The 18,871-nt window shown below is 46.0% G+C and overlaps 1 protein-coding gene across 1 annotated transcript; it reads right to left on the bottom strand.

Moving 5' to 3' along the window:
• Positions 1 to 61: 61 nt before the first annotated feature.
• Positions 62 to 18,756, bottom strand: JOSD1 (Josephin domain containing 1). Its single transcript, XM_046011353.1, has 4 exons — positions 18,271 to 18,756; positions 3,116 to 3,244; positions 2,832 to 3,026; positions 62 to 2,176 (listed from the first exon to the last, which is right to left on the bottom strand). The coding sequence occupies exons 1-4, from the start codon at positions 18,453 to 18,455 to the stop codon at positions 2,077 to 2,079; spliced, it is 609 nt and encodes a 202-aa protein (XP_045867309.1). The 5' UTR covers positions 18,456 to 18,756; the 3' UTR covers positions 62 to 2,076.
• Between the last annotated feature and the right edge of the window lie 115 nt (positions 18,757 to 18,871).

Below are 18,871 nucleotides of genomic sequence, written 5' to 3'. Positions count from 1 at the left end.
TCATCACACTGAAGTTTACTTTTCTTCCCTCCACATGCATAATTACAGAATCTAGGCAGACAGATGAGATTTATGTACGGAGTTTTCCATTTTTAATATTTGGTTAAACAAAATACATCTTTTGTAAACAAACCCAGCACAAGGCCAACAAAAAAAGGAATAAAAGCAAGAAAAACAAAAAGCCTAGGGTTGCCCCTTATTGGGCATCAGGGTCAGGCCTGCCCCCTTCCTTGAAGTGGGCTTTTGCCCTTGGGCATCAGCACGGGTCCCTGTTCCTAAGCACCAAAATTGGATATGAACAGAGAAACCAGCCCTGAAATGTTGAAGCGTCTTTGCATATCCCGTTGGCTCATGGACTCCCAAGTGCACAGGGACTCCTCTGAAGTGCCATTTGCACAGGCCCAAGCAGATGGGTGGAGAGGAGTCTCCCTCTCCTCCCAGGAAATGGCTTACTATCACTGACAGCGCCCATGGACCCAAGGTCCTGCTTGTGACGATCAGGTTGGCTGTAACTTCTGGCTGGTGGTGGTTGGAATGTCATTGTGCAAGGGTAAGGAGCTCCCTGTGGTGCCAAGCAGGTCTGGTATGGAAAACGGTGCAGAAGAGACTGCAGCCAGTTGCCGAGAAGGTGTGATGCAATAGCCGCTTGGTGGCCTCGGTTACTCAGCATAAAAAACGGCCTTGTTGGATTGAAGATACATGTGCAGAAAAAGTGCTGGTGTAAACATGCACTCCAGTCACAGTGGGGAGAAAGCCTCAGCTTCACCCTGTTAAGCTTGCTCAGGCTTGACATGCAAGCCCCAAGGCTGGCTTTGCTGCTGGAGAAACGTCTGGCCAGTGGGGCAGCTCTCAGACCCGCCAAGACCACCCGTGTGGAAGGGGCAGACAGGCCGTCGCCTGCCCACCTGCCTTGAGGCAACCACAACCACCCTGGTGACAGCCAATGTGGTGGGATACTTCCCCTCCCCTTCTCTTGTTTTCCAAAGTTACAGGAGAAAAGTGGGCTACAACTATTTAAAGAGGTAGGGGGTGGATGGATTCTCGCTGATTTGTAAAGGAAACTAAAGAAGATGACGAATCCAGGTGCCATACGTAATGCGCCTAAACCCCCAACTCGAGGGTTCTCGTCTTGTCACCACAGTGACTCAGAGCCTAGGCTTCTGCCAATTCTAGCTGCTCTTAATCTCTCAGGAGCTTATCTTCGTAATACTTTGCTCACTCAACTGTTTCTCAAACTAGTGGAAGTGGATATCAAGAAGAGACTTAGTCGTTTCCTGATTTTGCCAGAGTGTGTCAACTGGGAACACTGCCCTCCGGCCTGTCTTGTGCCCCAGAGCGTCCGAAATCAATGTAGTGAAGGGGCAGGGGCCATGCTGGAGGGAGGCGACAGGCCCTCCGCGCCTGCCCCCGTCTGCCTTCCACCATGGCCTCTTCGGTATCTAGCTCACCCTGTCACACGAGGACGTCGCAGGATTCAACCACCCGACGTGGAATACTAGAGAATTGTTTCATTAGAAAACTTGAAGGACGGCCAGGAACCACCCTCAAAAATGGGGGTAGTGGGTGGCCTTAAGGGTTGGAGATGGCATGCTGTACGACTGCTGGGGTTTTGGAGATGGTTTCCTGAGAGGCCCTCATGCTCTGGGTCCGTCCAGCCAGTCACGTGGGCTTCGCACGTGCTGTGTCTCCAGATCACTGGTTGCCAGGAGAGGGGAAGTGGGGGCAGCATCTCGAGGTGTCACACAGCAGCGTACTTCAGCGGAGCCTCTGTCAAGTTCTCGCAGGCATGGCGAAGATAAGCCAGGACCCACCTTTCTCCTCCTCCTCTCAAATAAACCAAGAATCTTCCACAGGTCACCAGAAGCCCACAGAGCTCCTACCTTCCTGTCCCAGGTCATGCTGGGTGGTGGTTCTCGTCACAGGCCACACATCTGTCTGTCCCACAGCACTGTCAAGTCTGAGGGGGAACCCAGTGAGAAGTTTGGGGAGGTGGCAAGGGCAGACCCACTGCAGAGGCCACGGCACATGACAGAGGACTTGGGGGGCCGAGGCGAGGGAAGGTTGGGGGGCACTGCATCACACGTCAGCCCTCCAACTCTGACGGGCCTCCACCTCTTCCGGCACCACCAGCAGGAGTTCACAGTTCTTTCCTCGCAAGTGATGTTTGAGAAATTTCCTACGGGAACAAAGGGTAGATGAGAGAGAAGATGAAATGCTGGTAAAACTGCACGTTCCAGTCTCGGGGCCACGTGCTCCCCAGGGACCTCATTTATGCCCTTGGCAGTCCTCCGACCCTCTTGGAGGGATCTGTTCTTACGGGGTTCCCCATCTGGCTCCCCCTTCAAGCTGCCCAGCTCATTTCCACCCTGAATTTTCACTCATCCTCGTACAACGGCCACCAGCATCTATTCTGGGAGGAACAGAGCTGCCTCAAAGTAATCAAGGGACTTCTCATTGTTTCAAAAATAAATAAAAAGCTGCTGCTTTGGTCTCAGGGAAATTCAGCCCTCTCTGGTCTACATGTCTGTCTGTCTGCTTCTGAAGTGGCAGCTAGACCATCCCAGTTGTCCAAGCGTAGACAATGTTCGGATGCCAGTCCCACCAGACCAGAAGCCAGCATTGTGGCTGCTGGAACGTCTCTACCAAAGGGACTTCACACCCTCACGAGCCATCAAACATACAGGTCTTTCAAGTCTGAGACCCTGATTCTAAGCAGGGTGGGGAGAGGATCCAAGGAGCTAGGATTTCGTCTCCTTTGTCAAATAACCAAAGACGGGCTCAACTTCCCCAAGACAGCAAAGGAAGGAGCCCGGCCCACTCACAACCGCTACCTGAGCTCGCTCTCGCCTCCAATCCACTCGGGCACCTTCAGTTTGGAGTCGAGGTTGTAGTAGGCACCGCCCACCTCTCGGACACAGATCCAGTGCTGCCTTTGGAGAGGCAACTTCAGTGGACCCCAGCACAGGCTGGAGGGCAGGTTCATGATGAAGCCCATGACATTTGTGAGAGCAATGGCACTGACATCCCTGCAGGAGAGAAATGGCGTCAGCTCCCCGGGCGTCCCCACTCACGCCCGCATGCCGGTTCTCATCAAGGCGAGCCTGGTTCAGATTACCTGCGTTTGTCCCACCAGACAGCTTCATAGCCTTTGGTTTGAAGTGCTGCCATAATGACATTCACATCGTAGTTCCCATTTCCCAGCATGCTCTTCTTGTGGGGGGTCACCATGGTGTTTGGAGACAACCTACAAATGTTGAAAGGAGGAGGGCTAAGATGCGTGGGCTGTCCAACCCCTCCTGCCCGGAACACCACGGCACCATCCGCCACCGCCCCTGGAAGCTTCTGTCCCCCATTCAGTACCAGGTAACCACTTTTTTACCCAAGTATTATAGTCTGGGCTCCTATCGTCCTAGAGATTACCCTCCTTTTTATGCAAAACATTAACTCAGTAGCGGTGGGGCCTACGTGCTGTCATTCAGAAAGTCAATGGACCTAAACCATGTTCCACAAGAGGTCTCATTTATGAAACCCCCAGCCTACCTACTTCTGCAGTCTTCCTCCTTGCTGATCTTCCTGCCTTAATATGGCCATTTTATCGTTAGAAAATAGTAATTGGTATTTTCATTTGCATGGGTAGTATTTGTTGCTACTCTTTTCTTTTACAGGTTTTTAAATTTTTTAAATTTAAACTCAATTAACATATAACATTATTAGTTTCAGAGGTAGAGTTCAGTGATTCATCAGTCTTATATAATACCCAGTGCTCATGACATCACACACCCCCCCTTAATGCCCATCACCCAGTTACCGCATCTCCCCACCCCCTTCCCTCCAGCAACCCTCAGTCCATTTCCCATCATCAAGAGCCTCTTATGGTTTGTCTCCCTTTGATTTCATCTTGTTTTAGTTTTTCCTCTCTTCCTCTATGATCTTCTGTTTTGTTTCTTAAATCCCACATATAACTGAGATCATATAACTGTCTTTCTCTGCTTGACTTATTTTGCTTAACATAATACCTTCTAGTTCCATCCACATCATTGCAAATGGCAAGGTTTTTTTTGATGGCTGAGTTGTATTCCATTGTATATACACACCACATCTTTTTTTTTTTTAAATTTTATTTATTTATTTGACAGAGAGAGATCACAAGTAGGCAGAGAGGCAGGCAGAGAGAGAGAGGAGGAAGCAGGCTCCCTGCGGAGCAGAGAGCCTGACACGGGGCTTGATCCCAGGACCCTGAGATCATGACCTGAGCCGAAGGCAGCGGCTTAGTCCACTGAGCCACCCAGGCGCCCCACACACCACATCTTCTTTATCCATTCATCTGTTGATAGATATCTGGGCTCTTTCCATAGTTTGGCTCTTGTAGACATTGCTGCTACATCTTGTAGACATTGCTATTAACACTGGGGTACAGGTGCCCCTTCGCATCACAACACTCAGTAGTTCAAATGCTGGGTTCTGGAGTAGTTCTATTTTCAACTTTTTGAGGAACCTCCATATTGTTTTCCGGAGTGGTTGCACCAGCTTGCATTCCCACCAGCAGTGTAGGAGGATTCCCCTTTCTCCGCATCCTTGCCAACACCCGTCATTTCCTGACTTGTTAATTATAACCATTTTGACTGGTGTGAGGTGGTATCTCACTGTGGTTTTGATTGTATTTCCCTGATGCCGAGTGATGTTGAGCATTTCTTCATGTGTCTGTTGACCATTTGTAAGTCTTTGTTGGAGAAATGTCTGTTCATATTGTCTACCCATTTCTTGACTGCATCATTTGTTCTTTGGGTGTTGAGTCTGATGACTTTACAGATAGGGGATACTAGATATTTGCAATTATCTTCTCCCATTCTGTGGGTTGTCTTTTTATCTACTGTTTCCTTTACTGTGCAAAAGCTTTTTACCTTGGGGCACCTGGGTGGCTCAGTGGGTTAAAGCCTCTGCCTTCAGCTCAGGCCATGATCTCAGGGTCCTAGGATAGAACCCCGCATCAGGCTCTCTGCTCAGCAGGGAGCCTGCTTCCTCCTTTCTCTTTCTGCCTGCCTCTCTGCCTACTTGTGATCTCTGTCTGTCAAATAAATAAATAAAATCTTAAAAAAAAAAAAAAAAAGCTTTTTACCTTGATGGAAGTCCTAGTCATTCATTTTTGCCTTTGTTTCTCTTGCCTTTGGAGACATGTCTAGCAAGACGTTGCTGTAGCCAAGGTCAAAGAGGTTACTTCCTGTGTTCTCCAGGATTCTGATGGATTCCTGCCTCACATTTAGGTCTTTCATCCATTGAGTCTATTTTTATGCATGCTGTAAGGAAATGGTCCAGGTTCATTCTTCTGCATGTGGCTGTCCAGTTTTCCCAACACCATTTGTTGAAGAGACTGTCTTTTTTCCATTGGACATTCTTTCCTGCTTTGTCAAAGATTAGCTGACCATAGAGTTCAGGGTCCATTTCTGGGTTCCCTATTCTGTTCCACTGACCTATGTGTCTGTTTTCCGGCCAGTACCATGCTGTCTTTTTTTTTTTTTTTAAACAATTTTTTTTTTTTAAGATTTATTTATTTGACAGAGAGAAATCACAAGAGAGGCAGGCAGAGAGAGAGGAAGGGAAGCAGGCTCTCCGCTGAGCAGAGAGCCCGACGCGGGACTCGATCCCAGGACCCCGAGATCATGACCTGAGCTGAAGGCAGTGGCCTAACCCACTGAGCCACCCAGGCGCCCCTACCATGCTGTCTTGATGATGACAGCTTTGTAATACAGCCTGAAGTCCGGCACTGTGACGCCACCAGCTTTGGTTTTCTTTTCCAATATTCCTTTGGCTATTTGGGGACTTTTCTGGTTCCACACAACTTTTAGGGTTATTTTTTTCAGCTCTGTGAAAAAAGTTGATGGCATTTTAATAGAGATCACACTGAATATATAGATTTCTCTAGACAGATTAGACATTTTAACAATATTTCCAATCCATGAGCATGGAACGTTTTTCCATTTCTTTGTGTCTTCCTCAGTTTCTTTCATGAGTGTTCTATAGTTTTCTGAGTACAGCTCCTTTGCCTATCTGCTTAGGTTTATTCCTAGGTATCGTATGGTTTTGGGTGCAATTGTACATGGGATCGACTTCTTAATTTCTCTTCCCTCTGGCTCACTGGTATACAGAAATGCAACTTATTTCTGTACATTGATTTTCTATCCTGCTCCTTTACTGAATTTCTGTATGAGTTCTAGCAATTTTGGGGTTCAGTCTTTTAGGTTTTCCACATAGAGTATCATGTCATCTGCAAAAAGAGTTTGACTTCTTCTTTGCTGATTTGGATGTCTTTTCTTTTTGTTGTCTGATTGCTGAGGCTAGGATTTCTAGTACTATGCTGAACAGCAGTGGTGACAGTAGACATCCCTGCTGTGTTCTTGACCTCAGGGGAAAGCTCTCAGTTTTTCCCCACTGAGAATGATATTCACTATGGGTTGTTTTTTATTTTTTTAAAGATTTTATTTATGTATGTATTTGACAGAGAGACAGAAAGAGAACAAGCAGGAAGAGAGGCAGAGCCAGAGGCAGAAGCAGCTCCCTGCTAAGCAAGGAGCCTGATGCAGGGCTTGACTCCGGGACTCTGGGATCATGACCTGAGCTGAAGGCAGCCACCAATCAACTGAGCCACCTAGGCACCCCCACTATGGGTTTTTCATAGATGGCTTTTATTGATATTGAGGTATGTACCTTCTATCCCTACACCTTGAAGAGTTTTAATCAAGAAAGGATGCTGTACTTTGTCAAATGCTTTTTCTGCATCTAGCGAAAGGATCATACGGTTCATTCTTATTCTTTCTTTCATTTATGTAGTTTATTGTATTGATTGATTTGTGGATGTTGAACCAACCTTACAGCCCAGGAATAAATCCCAGCTGGTCGTGGCGAATAATCCTTTTAACAGAGTCTGGACGTTTTCCTTCCATTTCGATTTTTTGAAACAGCTTCAGAAGAACAGGTATTGATTCTTCTTTAAATGTCTGGTAGAATTCCCCTGGGAAGCCATCTGGCCCTGGGCTCTTGTGTGCTGGGAGACTTCTGACTACTGCTTCAATTTCCTTGCTGGTTATGGGTCTGTTCAGGTTTTCCTCTTCCTGTTTCAGTTTTGGTAGCTTATACATCTCTACAAACACATCCATTTCTTCCAGACTAATTTGTTGGCATATAATTGCTCACAATATGTTCTTATAACTATTTCTATTTCTTCAGTGTTGGTTGTAAACTCTCCTCCTTCACTCATGATTTTATTTGGGTCCATTCTCTTTTCTTCTTGTAAGTCTGGCCAGGGGTTTATCAATCTTATTCTTGTTTTTTTTTAAAGATTTTATTTATTTAACAGAGAGAGAGAGTGCGCGTGCACAAGTAGGCTGAGAGGCAGGCAGAGAGAGAGGGGGAAGCAGGCGCCCTGCCGAGCAGAGAGCCCGATGCGGGGCTTGATCCCAGGATCCTGAGATCATGACTTGAGCCGAAGGCAGAGGCTTATCCCACTGAGCCACACAAGCGCCCCATCAATCTTATTCTTTCAAAGAACCAGCCCCTATTTTGTTGATCTGTTCTATTGTTCTTTTGTTTTCTAGTTCATTGATTTCTGCTCTAATCTTTATCAATCCTCTTATGCTGCCGGGCTTATTGGGCTTTTTTTTTTTTTTTAATACTCTTCTTTCTCCAGCTCCTTTACGTGTAAGATTTGGTTGTGTATTTGAGACGTTCCTTGAGAAAGGTTTGTATTGCTATATACTTCCCTCTTAGGACTGCCTTTGTTGCATCCCCAACGTTTTGAACAGGTGTATTTTCATTTTCATTTATTTCCATGAATTTTTAAAATTCTTCTTTAATTTCCTGGCTGACCCATTCATTCTTTGGTAGGATGCTCTTTAGCCTTCATATATTTGAATTCTTTCCAAAATCTCTCTTGTGTTTGAGTTCAAGTTTCAAAGCACTGTTGTCCAAAAATATACAGGGAATGATCCCAATCTTTTGGTACCAGTTGAGACCCGATTTGTGACCCAGTATATGATCTACTCTGGAGAACGTCCCATGTACACACATGTCTGCTGCTTTAGAATGAATGTTCTGAATATATATGTGAAGTCCATCTGGTCCAGTGTGTCATTCAAAGTCCTTGTTTCCTTGCTGATCTTCTGCTTATATGATCTGTCTATTGCAGCAAGCAGAGTGTTAAAGTCTCCTACTATTACTGTATTATCATCAATGTGTTGCTTTTTGTTATCAATTGGTTTATGTAACAGGCTGCTCCCATGTTAGGGGCATAAATATTTACAATTGTTAGAACTTCTTGCTGGATGGACCCTTTAATTATGATATAGTGTCCTTCCTCATCTTTTATTACAGTCTATGTCTGATGTAAGGATTGCCACCCCAGCTTTATTAGCATGATAAATGGTTTTCTACCCCCCTCACTTTCAATCTGGAGGTGTGTGTGGGTCTAAAGTGAGTCTCTTTAAGACAGCGGACAGCAGCATATTGATGAGTCTTGCTTTTTTTTTTTTTAATCCAATCTGATATCCTGTCTTTTTTTTTTTTTAAGATTTTATTTACTTATTTGACAGACAGAGATCACAAGTAGGCAGAGAGGCGGCGGGGGTGGGAACCAGGCTCCCCGCCGAGCAGAGAGCCCGATGCGGGGCTCGATCCCAGGACCCTGGGATCATGACCTAAGCCGAAGGCAGAGGCTTTAACCTACTAAGCCACCCAGGCGCCCCTCCTGTGTCTTTTGATTGGAGCATTTGGCTCATTTACATTCAGAGTAACAGCTGAAAGATAAGAATTCAGTACCTTTATATTACCTGTAAAGTCATTGTTTCTGTATATTGTCTCTGTTCCTTTCTGGTCTACTTTACTTTTGGGCTCTCTCTTCACTAAAGGAATCCCCTTTAATATTTCTTTCAGGGCTGGTTTAGTGATCACAAATTCTTTTGTCCTGGAAACTTTTTCTCTCTCCTCCTATTTTGAATAACAGCCTACCCAGATAAAGTATTCTCGGTTGCATATTTTTCTCATTTAGCACCATGAATATATCATGCCAGTACTTTCTGGCCTGCCAGGTCTCTGTGGCTAGGCCTGCTGCCAGTCTAATGTTTGTATCCTTGTAGGTTACAGACCTCTTGTCCCAAGCTGCTTTCAGGATTTTCTCTGTCTCTGAGATTTTCAAGTTTCACTATGTTGGGGTGCTGATGTATTTTTCCTGATTTTGGGGGGGGGGTTCTCTGTGCCTCCTGGACTTGAATGCCTGTTTCCTTCCCCAGATTAGGGAAGCTCTCCAGCATAATTTACTCCAGTATACTTTCCACCCTACCTTCTTCTGGGATCCCAATTATTCTAATACTGTTTTGCTTTATGGTATCACTTATCTCTCAAATTCTCCCTTTATGATCCAGTAGTTGTTTATGTATTTCTCAGCTTCTTTATTCTGCATCATTTTGTCTTTTATATCCCTAATTTTCTCTTCTGCCTCATTTATCCTAGCAGTTGGAGCCTCCATATTTGACTGCATCTCATTAATAGCCTTTTTTATTTCAACTTGATATATTTTAGTTCTTTTACTTCTCCAGAAAGGGATTTGCTTGTGTCTTCTACGCTTTTTTCCAAGCCTCACTAGTATCTTTATTATAATCATTACTAACTCTAGTTCCCACATCTTACAAACACACTGATTAGGTCCCTGGCAGTCAGTACTGCCCCTTGTTCTCCTTTCTGAGGTGAGTTTTTCCTTCTCTGTCATTTTGTCCAGGAAAAAAACAGATGAACAAGAGAACAAAACACTAAAATGGCAACAATGACACCAGAGAAGTACATACTAAACAAATCAGGAGACCCAAAACTAAAGAAAAAAAATTAAAATTAAAAAGGAAAGAGAATATAATCAGACAGATGAACTGAACAGAGCAATACTTGAGATCCTGTGTCTACTTCGTTCTGTTTGTTAGAAAACTAGATCCCAAAACTGTAAAGAAAGAAAAACAAAAATAAAGTTAAATACAATGAAAGAACAGAATATAATAATCATAAAAATGAAAATTTTTAAAAAGAGCTGATAAAATAACAAACTGGCTGAAAAAGGAAAGAGAAACAAAAATTAAAATTGAAAGACTGAAAAATCCTGAGAAATACCCATGAATTCTGGGGGTGCCTGGGTGGCTCAGTGAGTTAAAGCCTCTGCCTTCAGCTCAGGTTGTGATCTTGGGGTCCTGGGATTGAGTCCCGCACTGGGCTCTCTGCTCAGTGGGGAGCCTGCTTCCTCCTCTCTCTCTGCCTGCCTCTGCCTACTTGTGATCTCTGTCTGTCAAATAAATAAATAAAAACTTTAAAAAAAAATACCCATGAATTCTATATACTATTTTCCCCTAGCCCTGGCATTTTGCAGTTCTGTGTCATCAGTAAACTTGGTCTTAGCCAGACGTTTTTGCTCATTTTTCCGGGGAGGGTCCTGTTGCACTGATTCTCAGGTGTCTTTGCCCCAGGTGGAAATGCACCACCCTTGCCTAGGGCCAGGCTAAGTAAGGAGATCTGGATTGCTCTCGGTGTCTTTTGTTCCCTGAAGGCTTTCCATGCAGCTTTAGAGACTGAGAATGAAAATGGTGGCGGCCTAATCTCTCCACCCTGGTGTTGAGAGCTTGGGGCCTCACTCCTCAGTGAGCCCTCAAGGAAAAGCAGTCGCTCCGGTCTCTGTCTGCACTCCCTGCTCACCCAGTTTGTGATCAGGAGTCTCTGTCTCAGGTACACGACCTGTTTTTGAGTCTTCAAACCCTGCAGACTCTTGCGGAGCACACCTGCACCGCTCCTCCCCTGGGGAGGAAGGCGGTGGGGGTCTTGTCTCGGTTCTGCCGCTCGCTGGGCCACTGCTTGTAAAGCGGTCGGCTGACTATGCTAGGATTCGTGGTTTACGGCAATCCTGTGCTCACTGATTGCAACCAGCTTCCCCACCCCGATGCCCAGGAGCTCTGCGGCACTCGAGCACCTCCAGTCTTCCTGGGACCCCTGAGACCACACTGTCCCAGCTAGGATTCCGGCTCACCTTGCCACACAAGCATCTTTCAGGCAGCGACATCCCTCATCGGAGCAGACTGAAGGTTCTGATTCTGTGCTCCACTGCCATATGACTCTCCTGGGCCAGCTTACAGAGGCTCCCTCCCCGCCCCGGTTTACGTTCCCATGTACCGCCCCGGATTCACTTCTCCGTATCTCTTAACTTGCAGAAGGTGGTCACTTTCTACTTGTAGGGCTGCAGCTACTCTTCTTAGATTTGGTTGAGTCTGCAGGCGTTCAGAAGGGTCTGACAGCAGGTCTAGCCGAATTCCTGGGACCACATGAGACTAGGGTCTCCTACTCCTCCGCCATCTTGGACTCTCTCTCTCTCTCTTTTTTTTTTTACAGTTTAGATGTTTCCTATTTAAGGCTTGCACACTCGGTAATCATTAATCCTTAAATACTCCAAGGCATGCGAGGCTCAGGCAGGTAACATAAATGTATGAACTGGGGCCAAATTTAAAGCAGTAGGAAGTTGTAAGGCCTCTATTAAACTGGAATGTATGAGCCACCTAAAGTATTTCAAACATACATGTGTATAATAAAATGCTTGAATAAAAAAAGACAATTAAAACACAAAGAATTAACTGGGGGGGAAAAATGTACCAAACAAAAGTAAACTTGCCCACCCACCCGTAAGTCATTTTTGGCCAGGTCTCATTAGCCTTCACGTCAGGGCAAGGGCAGCAGCTCTAAAGGCATTTCCAGTCCTGTGACTTTGCTTTTACAGGCTTGTCACCTAGGACTGAGGAAAGGCCATCTTGACGGAAGGGGTAGATTGCTTCCACCTTGGTGTGAAGGGGAAGAAGGGAAATGGGGTGAGCTTCTCAGGAATAAAGTCCAGGAGGCTGTTAAGAGCCATCTCTAGGGGCGCCTGGGTGGCTCAGTGGGTTAAAGCCTCTGCCTTCGGCTCAGGTTCTGGGATCGGGGCCCGCATCGGGCTCTCTGCTCGGCAGGGAGCCGGCTTCCCCCTCTCTCTCTCTGCCTGCCTTTCTGCCTACTTGTGATCTGTCAAATAAATAAATAAAATCTTAAAAAAAAAAAAAAAAGAACCATCTCTAGAAGAGAATCATGAGGTCAACTCTAAACATTCAAGAAATCTTACAAAAAGTTTCCTTTTTTTAAACTTCTCTATACACAGCAAGCATATTGTTATTTTTCAAACATAAAACATTTCCTTCCACTGCTTAAACCCTCCAATGGCTCCCAAAGCACTTAAATAGTCTAGGTTACTTCCTCTCCCTGCAAGGCCCTCAGAACACTGCTGACCTCATCCTCACCTCTTTAAACACACACACCTGCTCCCTACGACTTAAACACACAGAACTCCTTCTTGGCACCCCTGGGTGGCTCAAATGGTTAAGTGTCTGCCTTTGCTTTAGGTCATGATCCCAGGGTCCTGCAATCGAGCCCCACGTTGGGCTTCCTGCTCAGTACAGAGCCTGCTTCTCCCTCTCCCTCTACCAGTCCCTCCACTTGTATTCTCTAGCTCTTGTCTCTCTCTGCCAAATAAAATAAATAAAATCTTTAAAAAACAAAAACAAAAAACGCTTCCCACCTGAAGACCTTTGCACACACCATTTCAGCCATGTGGAATGTTCTTCGCGCCAGATCTATACTTGGTTCGCTCCTTTATTATTTGGGTCTCAAATATTAGTGCCTTAGGAAATTTTTTTGACTACCTGATCTTCAGTTTCTTCCAGGCACCGTATTTTATTCCACCTGCTTTCATTACAGCCCTCATTACTACCAGACACATCGTTTCTCACACTAGAATGACCGCAGGGGCCTTGGGTATCCTGTTGGGACTCTATCACCAGGGCCCAAAGAGAGCCTGGCACATAGGAGGTGCTTAAGAAATGTTTACTGAGGGCGCCTGGGTGGCTCAGTGGGTTAAGCCTCTGCCTTCCGCTCAGGTCATGATCCTGGGGTCCTGGGATCGAGCCTCGCATTGGGCTCTCTGCTCAGCACAGAGCCTGCTTCCCCCTCTTCCATCTGCCTGCCTCTCTGCCTACTTGTGATCTCTGTCAAATAAATGAATAAAATATTTTAAAAAAAGAGAGAGAGAAATGTTCACTGACACGTTTGCCATGTTTACTCTGCTACCCTACCTCTTTCTTTGTAAACGCTGGTAGCAGACCCTTAAAAAGAGCTTGTGTGCTTGTCTCCAGAGCTAGCAAAGAACGGGATCAGAGGACACTAAACTTCACTCTGCAACCAAATTGTATTTTACTGTAACAATAACCACCATTTATTGAAAAATTCCATGCCATGTCCAATGCAAGATGCTTTTATGTGTATCTCATTTAACTTCCAAAATAAACCTATGAAGCTATAAATTATTTCCATTTTATAGGCTTAAAGAAATTTTTTAAAGATTATTTGTCAGAGAGAGAGAACGGACAAGCAGGGGAGCAGCAGGTAGAGGAGGAAGCAGGCTCCCTGCTGAGCAAAGAGCCTGATGCAGGACTCAATCCCAGGATCCTGGGATCATGACCTTAGCCGAAGGCAGACGCTTAAATGACTGTGCCACCCAGGTGCCCCCATTTCACAGGTCTTATATATTTATTTATTTTTAAAGATTTTATTTATTTATTTAACACATAGAGATCACAAGTAGGTAGAGAGGCAGGCAGAAGGGGAGGGGGAAGCAGGCTCCTTTCTGAGCAGAAAGCCTGATGCAGGACTCAATCCCAGGACCCTGAGACCATGACCTGAGCCGAAGGCAGAGGCTTAACCCACCGAGCCACCCAAGCGCGCCAATGTCCTACGTTTTCTGTCTCAGATTCCAACCCTCTGTTCTATTCTCATTCACTCTCCCCAAACTGGAGCTTCCTTGCCCCATATCTGAGCTTTTGAAACAGGTTGCTAAATTGATCTCCTTGTTCCGAAACTCCCCTTCCACCAAGTCACCTAGATGTTCCTGCCACATTCCCCAAGTTACCACTTCCCTCTCTCACGCAGGAACTGCTGCAGCAGCCAGCTGCCCACTGGCTAACCCCCACCCTCCCGGCCCTCCCGGGCCTGCGTTCCCCTCTCCTTGGGCTTTTAGTGCACTTCAGACACCACGACCACGTGGCCTGTGTTCTTTCATCCTGTTTCCTGTTCCAAGCCAAATGGGAAAGCTTCTTCAAGGTCAATGTCACATCCTACCTCTGCCATGGAATCCTTCTTGGCTTCTGTGTAGAAAATACTGGGAGATGGAGAGGACCACACATTATCCTAGCAAGCAGCACCAACACTAACTGTGAGATTTAATGCTCTTGCCTGCTGGGGATAATCCCCGCCTCACAGGACCATTAAAGAATTCCGTTCTCTTACACATGTCCGACCCGGGAGCAAATTCCCGAAGCGCGGGGGATGGCTCTTCTCTCTTAGCCCTCACAGCAGAGCACGTTGGCCTAGATGACATCACTCTAGGGAATGCGGACAATGGCCTCCATCTCATTCCTAGAGCGGCCATTCGAGCCAGTGCTGTGCCGTCGCAGCAGTCCTCACTTCTACTGAGCTATAACCAGGTGCCCACCGTGTGAGCTACTCTTAAGAGCTTTATCTCTTAATCCTTCCAGCAGTCTTAAGACAGAACTTAACGCCACTGGGTTAAAAAGGAAGCTGACGCACAGTGGGGCTACAGTGACTTGCACAGCCCCATGCAGCTGGTGAGTGCCAGAGCTGGGCTCCACCTACGCACTCAATGGTCTCCCAGCGAGTGCGACAAACTGGTCCCACTGACCTCCATGGCACCCGTGACTTTCTTGAGACTCCTTGGCAAACTCCCTTTCAGGATAGTCGTCATGATTTGGATGGAAGTTCTGGACTAGAAAGCAAGCCTCTCACTTCTGTCGTCACAGCCACAGGTTGGAGCCACCGGATTTGAAGTCATCTCCAAGTGAGAAGATGGGCTCCAGGCCAGGTCTCACTAATGCCTACATCCTCGGCTGAGTTCCTGGTCCTCCCTCGTGGTTATTCCCGTGTCTGGCTATGGTGAGGGTTTCAGATTTTAACAAAAAGGAGATGTGGAGACATTCATCAAGATTCCTTTTCTCTCCTAATTATTATTTTTTATCAGGTCTCAAGAAATGTGATCTTAGAAAGAAGGTCTCAGAACTTCACCGTCTTTTTTTTTTTTAAAAGATTTTATTTATTCATTTGACAGAGAGATGACAAGTAGGCAGAGAGGCAGGCAGAGCGAGAGGAGGAAGTAGGCTCCCCGCTGAGCAGAGAGTCTGATGCGGGGCTCAATCCCGGAACCCCGGGACCATGACCCGAGCCGAAGGCAGAGGCCTTAACCCACTGAGCCACCCAGGTGCCCCCCCTTTTTTTTTTAAAGATTTTATTTTTTTATTTATTTGACAGACAGAGATCACAAGTAGACAGAGAGAGAGAGAGGGGGAAGCAGGCTCCCCGCCGAGCAGAGAGCCCAATGTGGGGCTTGATCCAAGGACCCTGGGATCATGACCTGAGCCGAAGGCAGAGGCTTTAACCCACTGAGCCACCCAGGCACCCCTTCACCGTGTCTTTAAATTATTAAATATATAAAGTGCAGATTACAGGGTCCAGCACATCAATGTACTCTGTACGTGTTGGCAATGATGATGATGTGTTTGGCCAGTGGACAAAATGATTTAAATCTCTAGAGGTGAACACGCTACACCTTTTAGCAATTTACCATCACCACACCTTTAAATGTGGCTCCTTCCACATGCTCAGGGACCTTTTAATGGGGAGGCTGGACTTCTCTGTGGTAGAAGAATGCTGGGTGTTCACCAATATCTAAAATCTCTCGTCCCTTTAGCTTGCATTAGACTTTTCCAGGGGGACCAACCTTGTTTTCAGCTATTTAGATTTTAACAGCTTTTTTAGGGGAGGAAGGGGAAGGCATACCTAGCTGTAAGAACGTTTAATCACTAAATGACTGAGATGAGTCTAGTGAAAATGGTTTGAGGCTGAGGATTTTCCAAACAACTCAGCAAAGCTGCTACATCATTGGACTTCTACATCCTTCCTTTTTCAAAGCACAGGCACATATAGGATGAGACGTACGAGATCAAGACATCCACATCCGTATAGCTGCACGATGACGCCCGCCCAGTTTCTGAGCTTTCCTCGAATTTCACATATTGAAAACCGATCCTTTTCAAACCAGTGACCTCTTCTGCCATCACTGTGGTTGTGACTACTGTGTTCAAATCCTGGACTGACTCTGCCACCTGGACTCCTCTCTTCCCCATCCCCATGCTGCTGGGCCACTGGCTTTAGTTTTTCCTCAGTCCCTACTCATTTCTGTTCCAAACATGAGTCATCCCATATCCACAACGGTACTGAAACTCCACCCTGCTTTTGTATTTCTCTGTTTTTATCTGGCTAAAATCCGACTGCTCAGATGAATGTCCTCTCAACAGCATTCGTCAACATTTTTCTCCCACTTCTCCCATTATCAGCCCCATCTTCAAAAGAGCACAAAACCTTGTATCTGGGAATTTAAAATTATCTGGTTTAACCTGCCAACATTTACTGTTCTTTCCATTAAGATCCAAAGAGATCATCTTTTCCCTTTCAAACAGCTCTCAACTCCGGGGTTCTAACTTCACTCAAGTTCATTCTCAAGGTCTGGTCAATGTAGAGCTCTGGGATGTACTTAGCGGCTGAGTCCTGTTCAGCTTTTCTCTACAGTGCCCAGCAGTGCTTGGCACGTGGCAGGCCGCTAGTAAATGTTTGTTCATAAAATTCCATCTTCTCTTCCTCACCTTTTCTCCCTTTCCTTTCTCCTCTGATCCCTTTTGTGCACCTTTGTTTCTATTTATCCATACCAAATCTTTCCATACAAAATGCTCTACACAGAATTCCGCCTCTGGAGTGGAAAATGAGTACCTTAAGTACTGGTCTGCTATTACTTTGAAAGATGGATCTTTACTTTGTGCTGACAGCAAATTGGGGAGTGTAGTACCAGTTTGCTAGAGTTTTAGTAGCCAGGAATAGAACCTGGTTCCATGTGAGTGTTTAGCAAATATTCAGCATTCTTTCATTCAGGGAAAACACAACTGAGTTATCCACAAACAGCAATTATCCCCAAACAGCTTATAATCATAGTCCATATCTTTAGACCCAGTCCCGACCGACGAGCAGGGGGAAAGGGTACTGATGATATTATTGCTTGACGTGCCTTTCCAATACTCAGGAGGCAGCAGAGCAGACACTGCAGAACTAATTCTCAAACCCTTTGATAAAAGAATTTTAGGGGTACCTGGGTGGCTCAGAGGGTTAAAGCCTCTGCCTTCGGCTCAGGTCATGATCCCGGGGTCGAGCCCCACATCAGGCTCTCTGCTCAGCGGGGAGCCTGCTTCCCCCTCTCTCTCTGCCTGCCTCTCCGCCTACTTGTGATCTCTCTGTCAAATAAATAAATAAAATCTTAAAAAAAAAAAGGAATTTTAGAACATCAAAGTAGAGAGAGAAAAAGATGAACTTCTATTAACCTGTCAGGCAGCATTTAACAAAATGGGTAAAAAAGGCCATTGAGAACGAAGTAGAAAGGGAAAGAGATCTAGAGAGTGGGCTTCAAATCACAGTTTGGCTACTTAGAAGCCATCTGGACAAACTACCTGACTTTTCTGCCTGTTGCTCTATCAGTAAAATACCTGCTGGGGAGGGCTACACGAAGCAACCCAGGAAAAGCACCAAGGCCACCACAAAACCTCATAGAAAAACTCATCACTGTGTATAGCTGAGCACCCTCCTTTAGAAAACCCACAGCATGCCACCTCTGATGAGAGGTGACAGATCCCCTCCCCCTTCCAGACTGTAACTAACCTCTTGGGGGCAGGACTTGAGAGGCATTACAGCGCAGCGGTCAACAACACAGACACAAACCTGAATCCAAACTCTGCTCCATCTCTTGTCATGTTACCTCAGACAAATCGCTGCACTTCTCTGAGCCCTACGTCCGTGAAATGGAAACAGCACGTATTCCACAGGATCGCTGAGGGGATTACCACAAGATGACACGGCTGAGGGATTTAGCACTGTGCTTTGCCTGTGTAAGTGATCAACGAGAGTGACTATCTTCCCCATCTCCGTGGCCCTCACACCTGCTAACAACATCTAGCTAATATCACCTGTTGGTTTGAAGGTTTATGGAGCCGAGACACTGCCCCACCCACAGAAATTCAGAAATAGCCAAAAGTGTAAAAATGCCAAAGAGAAGGGGTCCCCTACCTCTGGAAAATCTCTTGCAGCGTTTCCCGGGTGAAGGCATTGCTGTCCTGGAAGACGTTATTGAGGGCATGCAGGGCACAAAGCTCCCTGCGCTGTTTCTCATGGTAGATTTGTGGGGGTGCTGCCTGGGGCAGCTCCAGAGATTCAGATTTGGCCTTGTCTCCTTTCCATGGCACGCAACTCATGTTTTCGTTTTAGGTTCCAGAGAGGGCTAAAAACACCCCACCCTTCCCTCCAGAGGAAGAATGGAAGCTTCTCAGTCTTTTCAGGATTCCTGAGGTCCACCTTATTTTCTGGTGTCCATGATTTATGCTTTGTCACGGAGAGAAAGGTTGGAATCAAAAGGAAACACAAAAGTCCACCTCCATCAAAAGGAGAGATCACTTTTGGATTAGTGTTATTTCGCCACCACGGTCAACGTGCAGAATTTTTAAAAAATCATAGAGGATCTAAGACCTTGTTTCCCTTCTCCCATCCTCCCCTTAAAAAAAAAAACCAAAAAACAAACCCACAATTTTCTTGCCGTATTTTCCTCTCTGCAAATGCCAACCAGGCCTCAAAGCAGGAGGACTGAGCGGAATTGGTCACATCGCTCCTTTTC

Source organism: Meles meles, chromosome 7 (assembly GCF_922984935.1).
Source record: "Meles meles chromosome 7, mMelMel3.1 paternal haplotype, whole genome shotgun sequence".
Lineage (NCBI taxonomy): Eukaryota > Metazoa > Chordata > Mammalia > Carnivora > Mustelidae > Meles > Meles meles.
Note: the sequence above shows the minus strand (reverse complement) of the source record. Positions and strands in the feature narration are given on the sequence as shown.

Coding starts and splice junctions, on each gene's coding strand:
- JOSD1 (XM_046011353.1), bottom strand. CDS start 18,455: ATGAGTTGCGTGCCATGGAAAGGAGACAAGGCCAAATCTGAATCTCTG. Junction 3,245..18,270: donor CTGCAAGAGATTTTCCAGAG/GTAGGGGACCCC, acceptor CAACATTTGTAG/GTTGTCTCCAAACACCATGG. Junction 3,027..3,115: donor GTCTGGTGGGACAAACGCAG/GTAATCTGAACC, acceptor TCTCTCCTGCAG/GGATGTCAGTGCCATTGCTC.